The sequence below is a fragment of the Electrona antarctica genome (genome assembly GCF_951216825.1).
Source record: "Electrona antarctica genome assembly, chromosome: 16".
In the NCBI taxonomy this organism is placed as follows: Eukaryota; Metazoa; Chordata; class Actinopteri; order Myctophiformes; family Myctophidae; genus Electrona; species Electrona antarctica.
The window spans coordinates 18,791,521-18,805,111 of NC_136797.1; the positions used below are offsets into that span (position 1 = coordinate 18,791,521).

Genomic DNA, 13,591 nt, shown 5'->3' on the forward strand with positions numbered 1-13,591 from the left:
TACATGTGCGAATCCTTTTGAAAACAGGATCTGAACAAGCAGTTTCAGCATCAACTGCAATGCATCAAACCCTTTGCCAAATGTGCCCATTGAAGTGTTGCAGAGAAATTGAGAATACAGACGATGACCTTATGCTGAGCGAAACAACAACTACTTTGTTTTACGAGGTCATGGCCGGTGTTCTGTAGCTGCACAAGCTAACGGGTCTGAGAGAAAAGGCTAACCACTGAAAAGCAGACAAGGCTCAAGGAGAAGGCTCACACGCGTTGGCACTTAATCCGCAAGTCGCAACACGCTTTCCCATACGCACGTGGGCAGGATAGCACTTTTAGGGATAGCGCAACAACACACCCATCAGCCACACCTCCAGGCGCAAATATGGGAGTTGGCATATTGTATTGTGGGTAATGCCGCCGTAAGATCACGTTTATGGCCAGTACCAGCTGCCTTGTGCGTAATTAACGGATAGTGGGTAGTGCCAATTAAGGCACAGCGTGGCGCGAGATAGGGCCCATAGTACACTACAGTATTGTATACAGCCACACACTGCTTCTCCACACTGCTTCTGACTAGTCTAGCTAAGGCCACTCTGGAATGAGATACAGCCAGTTTAAGGTTCACATGAACTTGTAATCCAGCAGTACAGTACAATACCAAGAGGTGGGGGGGCATGGCAACATTGCAGGCTGTACAATTCTTGTCCACAACAGTGTGTCAACAACACAAATACAATTGGAGTTAGATGTACAAACCACTCAGGGTTTGCACAGCTAGTCACCGTCTCCACAGCTTAGCGCAAAGCGGTCTTAAGCCACGCACGTTCTCGGCTGGGCGCAGCTTAAATTCCGAGTTTTTAGACAGCTGGTGGATGGAAAAGAAGCTCCACCTCCGCGGACTTTTTGAGGAGAGCGTTTTCCGGGAATCTGGCCGTCGCGCAAAAAGTCCGCGGAGGTGGAGCTTCTTTTCCATCCACCAGCTGTCTAAAAACTCAGAATTTAAGCTGCGCGCAGCCGAGAACGTGCGCGGCTCTTTCGATGGTGTGGCAGCACCTAGTCTCAGTCAGAGAAAGAGAAATGGCGATAGATTATATAAGAGAGGGGAAGTATTGTAGACTAAAGATAAAACGGAGAGAGAGAGAGAGATGTGAGGAAGAAAGGGAATGTTGTGATAAATAGTGGAGAGGAAATGGGAAACGTCAACTTCTCCAACTCATTTAGTACTCATGGTAATAACATCATGTGGGTACAAGTGCATGCTCTTGATAATGAGCTATACTGTATGCTTGCTCCATCTGTTTGAATCCTTTTTATTTGTCAGATGAATCCAAGTACATTTCAACTATTCTATCCTGATCCTGTTCTGTTTTCTTCACTTCAGTTTGCTTCTATTCTATTCTGTTTATGTTCTCTCTCTCTTCTCTTTCTCCCTCTCTCTCTCTCTCCCTCTCCACCCATCTTCTTGCAGGCTCCTCCTACTTCTTCAAGGGGAAGGAGTACTGGCGTGTGCTGGCCAGCGACATGGAGGTGGAGGTGGGCTATCCCCGGCTCATTGCTAAGGACTGGCTGGTGTGCACGGAGATGCAGTCGGACTCCCCGGACACGCCCAACGGCACGGAGACGAGGGTCAACGGGCAGCACCACCTGGACCACGCCGAGAACGGCTACGAGGTGTGCTCCTGCACCTCGGACACGGCCTCCCCTCTGGGGGTCCATCGCTCCCCCTCCCCCCTCTGGCTCCTGACGCCGCTCTGGACGCTGTCACTGGCCCTCCTGCCCTCACTGCTATGATGTCAAAGAAAGGGAAGAGACTTTCAAACTGAATCAGGAAGTAGTATGGCCAAGTTGGCTGAGAGCGGGGTCGATGGCCCGTTGACTCTTTAATCACATGAAGCCTAGCGTCCCTATTCTGGGGGGCGAAACATTTGCTGAAAAATAGCCGATCTATGAGCTCACAAGGGGGGTCGCCAGCACGACCCCCTTGTGAGCTCGTAGGTTGGCTGTTTTCGCCAAATAAAATAAAAGAGATTTGGTGTGGAGGAGGAAAAGGAAGGGTCCTGGTATAGACCCTTGGGAGACTCCGGTCAATGAAGTATAAAGGGTTTGTTAAGGGTGGTTAATGTGAGGACCAGTGTTTACTCAGATGAAACCGCAACAGGATAATTTGTTCTTGTAATTACAAATCTGTTGATATCTTTTAGTTGTTATTTATTTCCCATGATATCGAGTGAATACTTTTATAGGAAGCGTACGTGTTTTTATTGCAGCTAACATCAGTGTGTGTGGGGGGGCGCCTAATTCTGGAAATGTTGGTGGCACGCTACATCAGTTACACATGACCACAGTTTCTGTATCACTTTTCCACTATATATTTTGAAATAATCCAGAAAATAAATAATTTATTTTAGGGAAACTGCGTTGAAATAGATGGATAGGAATTAGGTCAATGAGAGATGTAATGGTATTCCAAGGTCATCAATGCTGATTCGTTTATTCATTATTCACATGTTTACAGCGACAGTATCTGGCCACGACAGTGTTGACGGGTGAATTGCACCCTGAAACATAGGAGGGTAAAACAAAATGCAGTATCTGGCCACGACAGTGTTGACGGGTGAATTGCACCCTGAAACATAGGAGGGTAAAACAAAATGCAGTATCTGGCCACGACAGTGTTGACGGGTGAATTGCACCCTGAAACATAGGAGGGTAAAACAAAATGCAGTATCTGGCCACGACAGTGTTGACGGGTGAATTGCACCCTGAAACATAGGAGGGTAAAACAAAATGCAGTATCTGGCCACGACAGTGTTGACGGGTGAATTGCACCCTGAAACATAGGAGGGTAAAACAAAATGCAGTATCTGGCCACGACAGTGTTGACGGGTGAATTGCACCCTGAAACATAGGAGGGTAAAACAAAATGCAGTATCTGGCCACGACAGTGTTGACGGGTGAATTGCACCCTGAAACATAAGAGGGTAAAACAAAATGCAGTATCTGGCCACGACAGTGTTGACGGGTGAATTGCACCCTGAAACATAGGAGGGTAAAACAAAATGCAGTATCTGGCCACGACAGTGTTGACGGGTGAATTGCACCCTGAAACATAGAATGGTAAAACTGGCCACGACAGTGTTGACAGGTGAATTGCACCCTGAAACATAGAAGGGTAAAACTGGCCACGACAGTGTTGACGGGTGAATTGCACCCTGAAACATAGAAGGGTAAAACAAAATGCAGTAAATGGCACCCAGGAAAGCCATCACACATCCTGTGTATGTTTCCTGCTATTACGATAAGTGCTTTAATATCAATCTAAGGATCCATGCTTATTTAAATTGTATAAGGTCTAGTAAGGTCTATAAGGAAGTAGCTGAAAGAACTTATGGACAACATGATGTTCACTGGAATCAGGATGGATGTATGGATGGATGGATGGATGGATGGATGGATGCTAACTCTTAATGCCATCATAACTTCTCTCCCATGGCCTTTTTTGTGATCTTTGCTTTGTATCCATGGAATCATGAAGTAAATCCTCTACCCATATCAAAGTGAGCAACAGATAAATAGATGTTTTCTGAGAAAAACATTTACAATAATGGATGAGGGAGGATAATGTCATAATGTCTCCAACAGGGATGCTGTGGGCGTGTGTTCTCCCCCCATACCCTAGGTGGGGTTGGCGAAAGGGCCTTCCTGTGTGGAGTTTGCATGTTCTCCCCATGTCTCTTAGGGTAGGTACCCTCACAAAAAACATGCAGTAATCCTGGTCGCTATACTGCCTCCCCCTTGTCAGCCGGAGCGCCTGATGGAGGGGAAAGGAACTGGTTGGAATAACGTGTTCCTTCCACGTGCTGCGTCCCACCAGGGAAACTCCCCCCTGTCAGCTGATAAGAAGCGGCCTGCTCACTCCTCATGCATTAAAGGAATCGTGAGCTCTGTTCGGGGCTCTCCCCAGGTTGGCAGAGGGAGAGTAGCGCCCAGGATTACAGCTTAGGCAATTAGCACCGGGTGAAAAAATGGGTTACAAAAATCGTGGGATATTTTTTTTTACAAAATAAAAATGTCTCCCTGGACACTTTCTTTCAACTAGAGTCTGGAGACCAGACCAAGGATGGATGTACAGCATAGGAGAATGTCATTAGATCGCTTTTAGTCCTCTCAACATGGCAACTGCCTGGATTTATTCTTATTATTGTTAAAATATGTTTACATACACTACAATATAGATACATATATTTGAATTGAAAAGGTCTATGGCTGTTTAAGAAGATTATTGTGAGCATTTCAGGCTGTGTTTTCTATTAAACGTGAGATATTTTTGTAGAAAATAAAGAATCACAATATCTTGTTTGCCAAAAATAATAAAACCGAATGTTTCTTGGTGATTCATTTGATAAACTAGAAAGACTGTTGTTACTGTGTGGGCTAGCTGTTACCAAATACTGGGAAAGCTAAGCATAATGGGGTGACCCAATAGCCGAGCCGTCAGGGCACAATGCGCTGAGCCAGTCCCCTGTTACTCTTTTTGCATTTCCAGTCTCTCGACTCTTGCTGTCAGTAAAAGCAAAAAAAGGCCCCAAAATATCTTAAAAAGCTATGCTTGAAATACTGTTGAAAGTTGAAATGTGGAGATACTTGCACTGTGCCGTAATCCATAAGGTAGTCCCATACGAATGTACAGTAGGCCTATGTAAATATACCAGAATACATCAGATACAAAATAACATTCAATGAAGTCTGGTATGTTTCGTGTTAAATATGTGTTTTGAGAGGCATCAGACTTCAATAACGACTACAAAGGTGCATTTCTCAGTACAAATCTCTGTCAGGAGTTCTCCCACCATCTTTCTGTCTGTGGAGCATATTGCAAAGAAAAAGCATGGGAAAATGGAGGGAAGAGCGATGATAAAGGATTCTGGTTATAATGCCTTGTGCCAATTATATTATGTTTGTACAGGGCGGACTGGGAATACAAATCTGAAAAAAGCGTGCGTGTCTGTACGTGGGTGGAGAGGGAGGTCTATTGACGAGGAGGTTTATTGGAATCTGTAGGAATCTGAAGTTATTTTGGAAGCACAGAATTGGCTCCTGGGACACCTGTGGACCAAGCCATCCGTGGCAGAACATTCCGGATGCTGCAGGGGGTGCATAGAATAGCAATCAATCACCCTGGAGATATATTGCACTGCTACTGAAGAGTATACAAGTCGAGAGCAATCCCAATCACCTGAAGTAGCCTCTCTGCTGCACTTCTGCAGTAGCGTATTGATCACAGAATTTTATGGTGATGTTTGATCCAACTGAGACTGCTGGATGTCCCCATGTCTGTCATCCATTGACTAACATTATATCACTGCATTGCAGTCAGTTTGGCCCAAACTTAAAATCTATCTTAAAAAGCCAAGTGTCAGGATTATTTATTTTATTTGTTTAAGGCACTCAATGCTTTCAGGGAAAAGGATTTAAACCAGTTACAAACTGTATCATATTGTTGGAAAGTTTGACTGAAGTAAGCATGTAAGATCAAGCAACTTGTAAAAGTAATTCTTATGTTTGTGGACACTGGTTTTGAAAACATTGGATATACCTGTAGCTTTTTAGGTTCAACAAACAGTCTTACACTGCCCTCTTCTGGTGGCTACATTATACTTAATGTGATCCACACAACAATGATCCAAGTAATCAAGTTTATCAGTTTGGGTGATGAATATCCATTAGCCCACTCTAAGATTAGGTTTAGCTTACAAGGAAAATCACCTGGACGATGTAGAATTAGTGAAGTCTACTTAATTTCAATAGATAAAGTAAGAAAGACAATGGCATCAATTAATTAGATCAATTATCTTTTCTAAAATAAATGATTAAACACAGGCAACACTTTTTTGAATTGAAAAATAAATCATTAACCTCTGCTCTTATAGAGGGTCCTATTACAATATTTACGACATTTCAAAGAACCGTGTGTGTGTGTGTGTGTGTGTGTGTGTGTGTGTGTGTGTGTGTGTGTGTGTGTGTGTGTGTGTGTGTGTGTGTGTGTGTGTGTGTGTGTGTGTGTGTGTGTGTGTGCGTGCGTGCGTGCGTGCGTGCGTGCGTGCGTGCGTGCGTGCGTGCGTGCGCGCGTGCGTGGGGCAGCAGGTGTGCTTGGCTGATTGTGTGAGTGATTTTGCAGATTGTTGGAAGGAGCTGATTGGTTCCAGGCTTCTGGAGGCAGTTTAAAAGGCCATTTTTCATTCCACTACAGCCAGACAGCCAGCTGCCACATTTTGTATGTTTGTAGAGTCAGTTCAGAGAGTTATGGAGGTCCATGCCCTAATGCTTACCAAACCGCAGGGTCCTAGAAATATCCATCCTATACACAACAGTCTCCAATTAAATTGATATACACATTGCACCATAAGGGTCCGAGCACAGCCACCCCTGGCACAGCGGCATCAAGGAGCACGCTCCTGCAGACATCAAGTGCACTGGTCAATGACATTGTGGCAGGCACGTGCAATACACCATGCTTTCACTGCATAGCCTATCACATACACTATACTGAAGTATTTCCTGTTAAAATCAATTTGTAGATGTTGTATATCAACAAACTAATCAAAGGAAAAAAAATGAATAAAGACCAAGGTGATATCCATATTTTGGGAATGTTGTTTAGCTGCATTTTCAATGTTAATTTATTTTTGAAAATATGTATGTAGGCTACACATACGTACTATAACTATTTAAAACTTCAGTTTTATACTGAGGAAGACCATGGGTAAGTGCCCAGTCCAGATTGTGGACTACACACAAACACACTTGGTGTGCTGGAGTCACAGCCGGCCCCACTATCCTGTGAAGGAAATCCTCCACAGTCACAACAAGCCGGGAGGCTTCACAGACAGCAGCAGGTTAATCTGTTCTGTAGTGGGACATGCAATTATTTGCAGGTCTTCTCTGCTGTATTCCTCCTGAAGCAAGGTATGGAGTTGCTGGAATACTTGCTGGATGTTATTCTGCACAGGCTTGAGAAGAAGGAACTGTGTGTCTCTGTTAGCCAGGTACAGGGACATGCTCTGTAAAGTGGCTGGCAGCTTGCTCTCCATCGCCCGGTAAGTAGACGTCACCATGTCATTGATCCTTGCTGGCTGTGCCCAATGCTGCTGGGAGAGATTGTATGGACCTTCTTTGATCGCCATGCTTTTCAGATCTTCCACCTTGGTGAGAAACTCCTGAAGGCTCCCCACGAAGATCTGCGTCTGCTGCTGTATGAACTTCTCACAGCTGACCGTGAGTTGCTCGTCCACATCCTTCTTAGAGTCAGTGTAGTGCTCCTTTATCTCCGGTCTTCCCTCTAACAGGAACTCGAGTATGGCATTGTAACTGTTGAATCTGAAGAATCTGGTAACAGCCCTCGGGTTTAGTATTTTAAATGCTGCATTTCGCGTTTTCTTTAGGTCCAGTGAGATTTCTTTGATGGCGAAATCAATGCGGTAGGGGGCAATCTGTTGGCGCATTATCATCAGGTGTTTGATCAGGAACAGTTGCGCATCTACTTGGGTTTTGTTTTTAGCGATGATATTGGAGGCTTTAAGCAGTGACTGTATGCAGGCAGATAAGGCTTCTTGAGATAGACCCTGGAAGACCACCCTATCTATACTCCTGTAGAGCTTGGACAGACAAGACAGTGTTCTTCTGACCGTAGGGTACCACATGCCATGCAGGTCAGCAGGAGAAATGTCCTTTATTATCCCAGCATTGCTGTTTCTCCTGGCTACCAGACCATCAAGCTGCACGTCAGAGAATGAAGAATCGTGCGACGCCACCTGCTCTTCCTTTAAGCTCCGATAGATTCTCTCCATCGTCTCCAGTTTCTCCGGGTAGGCCAGGTCCCCTGGAGCAGGGTTGTAGCCAGAGATATCGGTCTGAATGTAAATGTGAGTCCTGTAGACGAGTCTCTCCTGGACATCCTCCAGCATCTGCTTCAGCAGCACTTCAAAGGCGCCCAGCTGACAAGCCTCGTTGTGTACGTGGTCTTCCAGCATCTCGTCCCCGAGGATGCAACAGAGCTCGGACAGCGTCTCCAGGTGGATTACGTGGATGACCAGTGGTCGGAGCACATCATACAGGGATGAGCACAACTTCTCTAACCGTTCATCTAGCTTGGTCGTAGGTTTAGAGAAGAACTCTTTGTACAGCTGGTGCTCATCCTGGCAGACGTGAACCATGAAGGCACAGCTGCTGCGCACCAGTGCGCAATGGTCTTTGCTGTTTTGACGAGTGAGTTCAGTAACGGTAGACGTGATGCTGGGACTGAGCAGCTGCTCTCTGTGCTCTAGGTAGCACAGGTGTATCTCATCTAGGAGTTGATAATACTCTGGGATCTTCTCAGCCAGCTCCTCTATATGTTCAATGAGGGATCTAACTTTGGGTGCAGCAACTCTAAACTTGGCATAGTATTGTGTAAAGGCATCCTCTGCGTTGGCCGAGCCCAACGGATCCTTTCTGGTTAACTGGCTGGTGAGAGTCTGCATGGTGTTCACAATGTGGCGCTTCATTAAAAGCGTAGCTTTGGAAATGCATTGTTTAAACTTGAGCATATGAACTGGGTAGTCTTTGAAGTTTGGATGGGAAGAAACATACTCAATGCAGTCATGCAACCTTGACAGCATTGGTATAAAACCTTCACTGGTTACAGACAACATGGGTGCACTCAATTGTGTGTTTATGGTGTCCAACTCATCAAGGTGCGACAGTGTCTGCTGTATAATATCTGCCAGGCCAACGTGCTCTGTCTGCTCTTTAAGCAGTTGCTGAAATGCCTCATGCAGGGTTCCTGTCTCAGTAGATACAAGCAGGTACTGCTTCTGAAGGGACTGCAGATGTTCCAGAGCAGCATTGACAGATTCCAAAATAGAATTGCACTGCTCCTGGTAGCAATTTAGATGGTCTCTGGTCTTCCTGTATTTCTCTGCCTCGTCCTGGTCCATTTTTGATTCTAGCTTGGCAAACCAGGAAGACATCTGTTGTGCAGTTTCTATCCTGTCATTCTCCATATCGAGCATTTGGAACCCTCTGAGCAGGACATCTTCTGTTGAGCCTGGCACCGTTGCGAATGGTGACTTTAAAGGACACAACGGAAAACTACACAAGTCCTCAGCTGGCAACTCGGAAGGAATTGAGAGTGTTTTGGCAGCAGCCTGGATTTCAAGGATGGAGTCTGATTGCTTCTCTGTGAGGGGTGCTATTGCGTTGTCACATAGATCCCATAACAAAAGTTTCTCACGCGTTTCATCCGAAACTGACGATCTATAGACGCCATCCTCTTTCCGGACAGCACCGCCAACATCAGCAGCAACAAAGGGGTTCTCTGATGGCGGTATGTGCTGCACTGGGCACACCATTCTAGTCTTAAGCCTGACTAGTGCAGTACCCATTATCAGAGTAGCTGGAGGCAAGTCTATGACGTCAATCATCTCTATGATGTCAGTACAATTATATCAGTTATCTCCATATTTGGGCATATGAAGAGCAAACTTGAGTCCGTTCAGCGTTGTCCATGGGCAAGTGTTTTAACGAATGTGAGAAGCCGACAGACAGACAGACAGACAGACAGACAGACAGACTGTATAGAGATTCCTGGAATTAGTGCAGTACTCATTATCAGACACAGGCCTTGTTCATGCCGACCTTAGAGACCTGCTTCCTCGCCTGGCTAGTTGTGATGATCAGCTGCTGAGTTCCTTTAGGGAATGAGGATCATATATGTTGAAGAACAGTTTGAGCTTATTTGCACTTACCACCCCAGTGCTTCACTTCCCTGCGTGCGTGCGTGCGTGCGTGCGTGCACCTAACCCCCGGAGTGTGTGCTGTTCTTGGGCAAGACACTTACAGTATCCCCTAATTGCTCCCTATGAGCAGGTTGGTGCCTTGCATGGTTTCTTCTGCCATCGGTGCGTGTGTGTGAGTGGGTGAATGTAATGCACATTGAAAGCACACAAGTACAAATTGTGAGTACTTCTTCTATCGCTGCTTTAAAGTATTACATTTTGTTGCCACAATAAAGCACTGCACATTGTCACTTTCGTCATTTTATTCAGTCATTCAACTTGCAAAAGTGGGACAGAACAACGTATGATAATATGTTTCATTAATTAGCATGTTAGTATAGTCTGCCTTTCTTTTTTTATGATCAGCACTTTATTTGGATTTTTTACAAATAGACAGAAAAAACAAACAAGCAAGCAACAACAATAACAGCAGAATACATATGCATGGACATTATGTATGAGCACAAAAACATACTATAAAATAAGGATAGACAAGATAAACAAAAATTAAAATAAAACCAATTAAAATAAAAAATTAGTTTACACGACCAAACACGCATCATCATCAACCGTATCATATGTATACTAAGACAGTAAACAATCAAAAGGGCATATTGCCTGACCATGGATCACATCAAGGGCCTGCAACATGACTGAGGAACACCTGCCACTTCAAATCATATTTATCTAACTGATTATTCATCTTAAAAGATAACTTCTCCAAAGCAGCCACAATACCAAGCTGAGTGAACCATACATGTGCCGGAGGCAAATCCTCAGACTTCCATTCCTTAACAATGATCTTCCTGCCCACCATTAATGCTGTATGAATCCAGTCAGCTAGAGGTGCGGGAGATGTTTTAATGGCGATGGATCACCCAGAATAAACAGAGCAGGTGTATAAGGAATATCCTGGTTTGTGATTTCTCATGAATAGCACACCATGGAGTCTGTACCCTAGGCCTAGGGCACTCCCACATACATGAATAAGTGTACCGGGGTCCTCACCACACCTCCAGCAAACCGGACTCTCTCTGACCTTAGTCCTGAACAATCTTGTCGGAGTCGAGTAGACTCTATGAATTATTTTAAATTGAACTAATCTGGTTCTAAATTCATAGTCTGCCTTTCTAATGTGGTTGAAATTAAAGGGACATAAATAAATACTAACTATAAATAAGATATTTATGGTCATATTTCATTATAATAATGAATTAAATTTGGATCAAACTGTTTGGATACAGTGAATATCCACAACATCCTGCTAACAACCACAACTTCCCCTTTTTGAGACCCTTGTTGGACATTCTCCTGCTCTCTACTCAATTTCCTGTCTCTGCTGTCCTCTTTAAATGAAGTGAAACATGGCCACCTACATTCAGACAAGGTTAGACCATTATTGAACCTAGGGGATCTAAATTGACTCATCAGTTGACAACCAGTTGACCAATAAGATAACAGCATATAATATGTTACAAGATTTTATTATAGAACCTTATAGGGTTCACAAACTTGTAATCACCACTATAGGTGTAGGAAAAGGTCAACACATTGTTTTAGGCATAAGCAGTGGGAGTGGGGAGGTATACGTCATCACACATCAGCTACAATCACCTGACCTGACTTGTATAATAACCTAATTTAGTTACATTAAAGCAGCACTATGTAACTTTCCTCTTCTACCCTGGATTTGAACATGGTTTCCTGCGCAAGTGCATTGAGCTAATAGAGCCGGCCTGCTTGCTCTGGGAATACATTTAATCTTGACCATCAGGTCAACATTTGTCAGATCCTGTGTCTACTGTCTAGGTGAGACATGACCTTTGACACAAACTTAATAGAAGGGTAGAGAGACAAAATACAATCACCCCAATTGTATAATTTGTATTAACATACTCTACCATACAGATTGAACAATATTAAATGTTATTCATGGAAAATTGTTACATGGTGAGGCATTAAGTGTTATAGTTAGTAATTAGCAGAAGATACAGGTATGGGTAGAATATCAATCAATCTTTATTTCACTCCAATAGGTCCATAAACAATTCAGGGGACAACACAACGTAAAACAGCAACAAAAACATCTAAATAATAATCATACAGACACTCCAGAAACACTAAGAGTACCTGATGCTGCTCTTCTTAGGCATGGTCGGTCATTATTTAATTTTTTGAGACATTCGACCTCATTGTAGAGAAAAAAACAGTAACAATATGACAGTCAATATGTTTTCAGCAATTTAGGACAGTGAGTCATCCCTAATGAGTCTGTGCTTATTATGCAGACAGACAACTGCATTCAGATTTAATTTGAATTCACCTTGGCTTTTTTTTTTGTATTATCAAACGTATAGTCAATAAATGAATTTTAAGTGTTCAAAGTCTATGGTATTCGCACCACAATGATTCGTCTACTCATGGGACGGTCAAGTGTGCAGCTGGTATAGACCCCCATTAGGTAGAAACATGCAAAGGTAACCAACAGCATATTGCTTTTAATAATTTCTCCCTGTTCCTTGATCTTTTAGTAAACAGAAAATTACAGGTGGGTTGCCAATTTCATAAAATCAGGAGAGAACCCATTTATCAGCTTCAAATTGATCTAGTTCCAATTCTGCGTTTGTTTTGTTGGTTTCATTACATTTTCATTTAGTCTGTATCCTGTTGTACGAGTTCTCTCTCCTGATTGGAGGAAATTAGTATCCTCCTGAACAGAAAATGTATTTTCTGTTTACTAAAGAGCTGGAGAGACAGGGAGACGCTTGGTACTGTAACAAATAGCAATGATTACTTTGCATTTAACATTTATATTAACAAAATAATATCACTTACAGCTGTGGTTTTCAACCTTTTTCACATCAAGGCCCATTATTTATTCAGCATTTGAGCCACAGACCACCATTTGATGACATTTAGCCTCTCAGACCCAAAACTTAGAATATTTTGTTGTCCACAATAAGAGACAACAGGCAAACATTGATAAATATAACAATTCTTCTACGTTCTCTAATTGTGTAGACTTCTTGTAAATTAAGTAAAGCAGTTTAACAACAATTTAACCCTTGAGAGCGTAAAATGTTGTGCTCAAAAGTTAAAGGTATATAAGGGTCCATTTGGTTATCAACTATCCATCATTTAGCTGGGGACCACCTGGAACCCCCTCAAGGACCACTGGTTGAAAACCACTGACTTACCCATTAAAACCGGGAAAGTATCTGTGCCACATTAGATTTATTAGCGTTTTCTTTTTTAATTATTTACTATAGTCCTAATAAACCCCAGGAAATTACATCTGGCCACAACATCACAAGATCTACTGAATGTGTAATGAAATGAAATGAAATGAAATCTATATTTACCCAGGGTATCTGGGCTAAGCTCAAGAACTTGTTTCCAGCCAGGCCCTGCTCATAGAACACATTTCATCGTAGTGGTTGATGCCTTGTTCAAGGGCATTTCAGCGGTGGTAATTTTAATGTGTCGGACGGCTGATTCGAACTGGGAACCTTCCGGTATCTAGACCGCGCCGCTATCCGTTCGGCCACCGCTGCCACTGACATTGTCAAACTGACATTGAGCCTATGACACACAGTGTGGCTTCCCCCCAGTAGGCTACCTTCACATTCAGTAGATCCTGTAATTTTTTTGTGGACAGATGTAATTTCCTGGGGTTTATTAGGACTATAGTAAATAATAAAGAAATAAATCGCCATCATATTTTGTAAAAAAATACATATTTAGCCCCATGCTCGAATGCCCCCGCCCCCCTGTCAAAAA

The 13,591-nt window shown here is 43.4% G+C and overlaps 2 protein-coding genes across 2 annotated transcripts in view; one reads left to right on the top strand and one right to left on the bottom strand.

Annotated features, from left to right (window-relative positions):
* Nucleotides 1-2,384, top strand: part of LOC306939130 (matrix metalloproteinase-17-like) — a 114,348-nt gene extending 111,964 nt beyond the window's left edge. The window contains exon 10 of the mRNA XM_079523630.1: nt 1,465-2,384. Within this exon, the coding sequence (XP_079379756.1) occupies nt 1,465-1,787 (323 nt within the window). The 3' untranslated portion in view covers nt 1,788-2,384. The remainder of the gene's footprint in view (nt 1-1,464) is intronic.
* A 4,472-nt stretch (nt 2,385-6,856) lies between these two features.
* On the bottom strand, nt 6,857-9,385 carry LOC306939330 (conserved oligomeric Golgi complex subunit 3-like; the record flags this gene model as incomplete). Its single annotated transcript, XM_079523918.1, has 1 exon — nt 6,857-9,385. One exon carries the CDS (start codon nt 9,383-9,385, stop codon nt 6,857-6,859), a length of 2,529 nt encoding a protein of 842 aa, XP_079380044.1.
* Nucleotides 9,386-13,591: the final 4,206 nt, after the last annotated feature.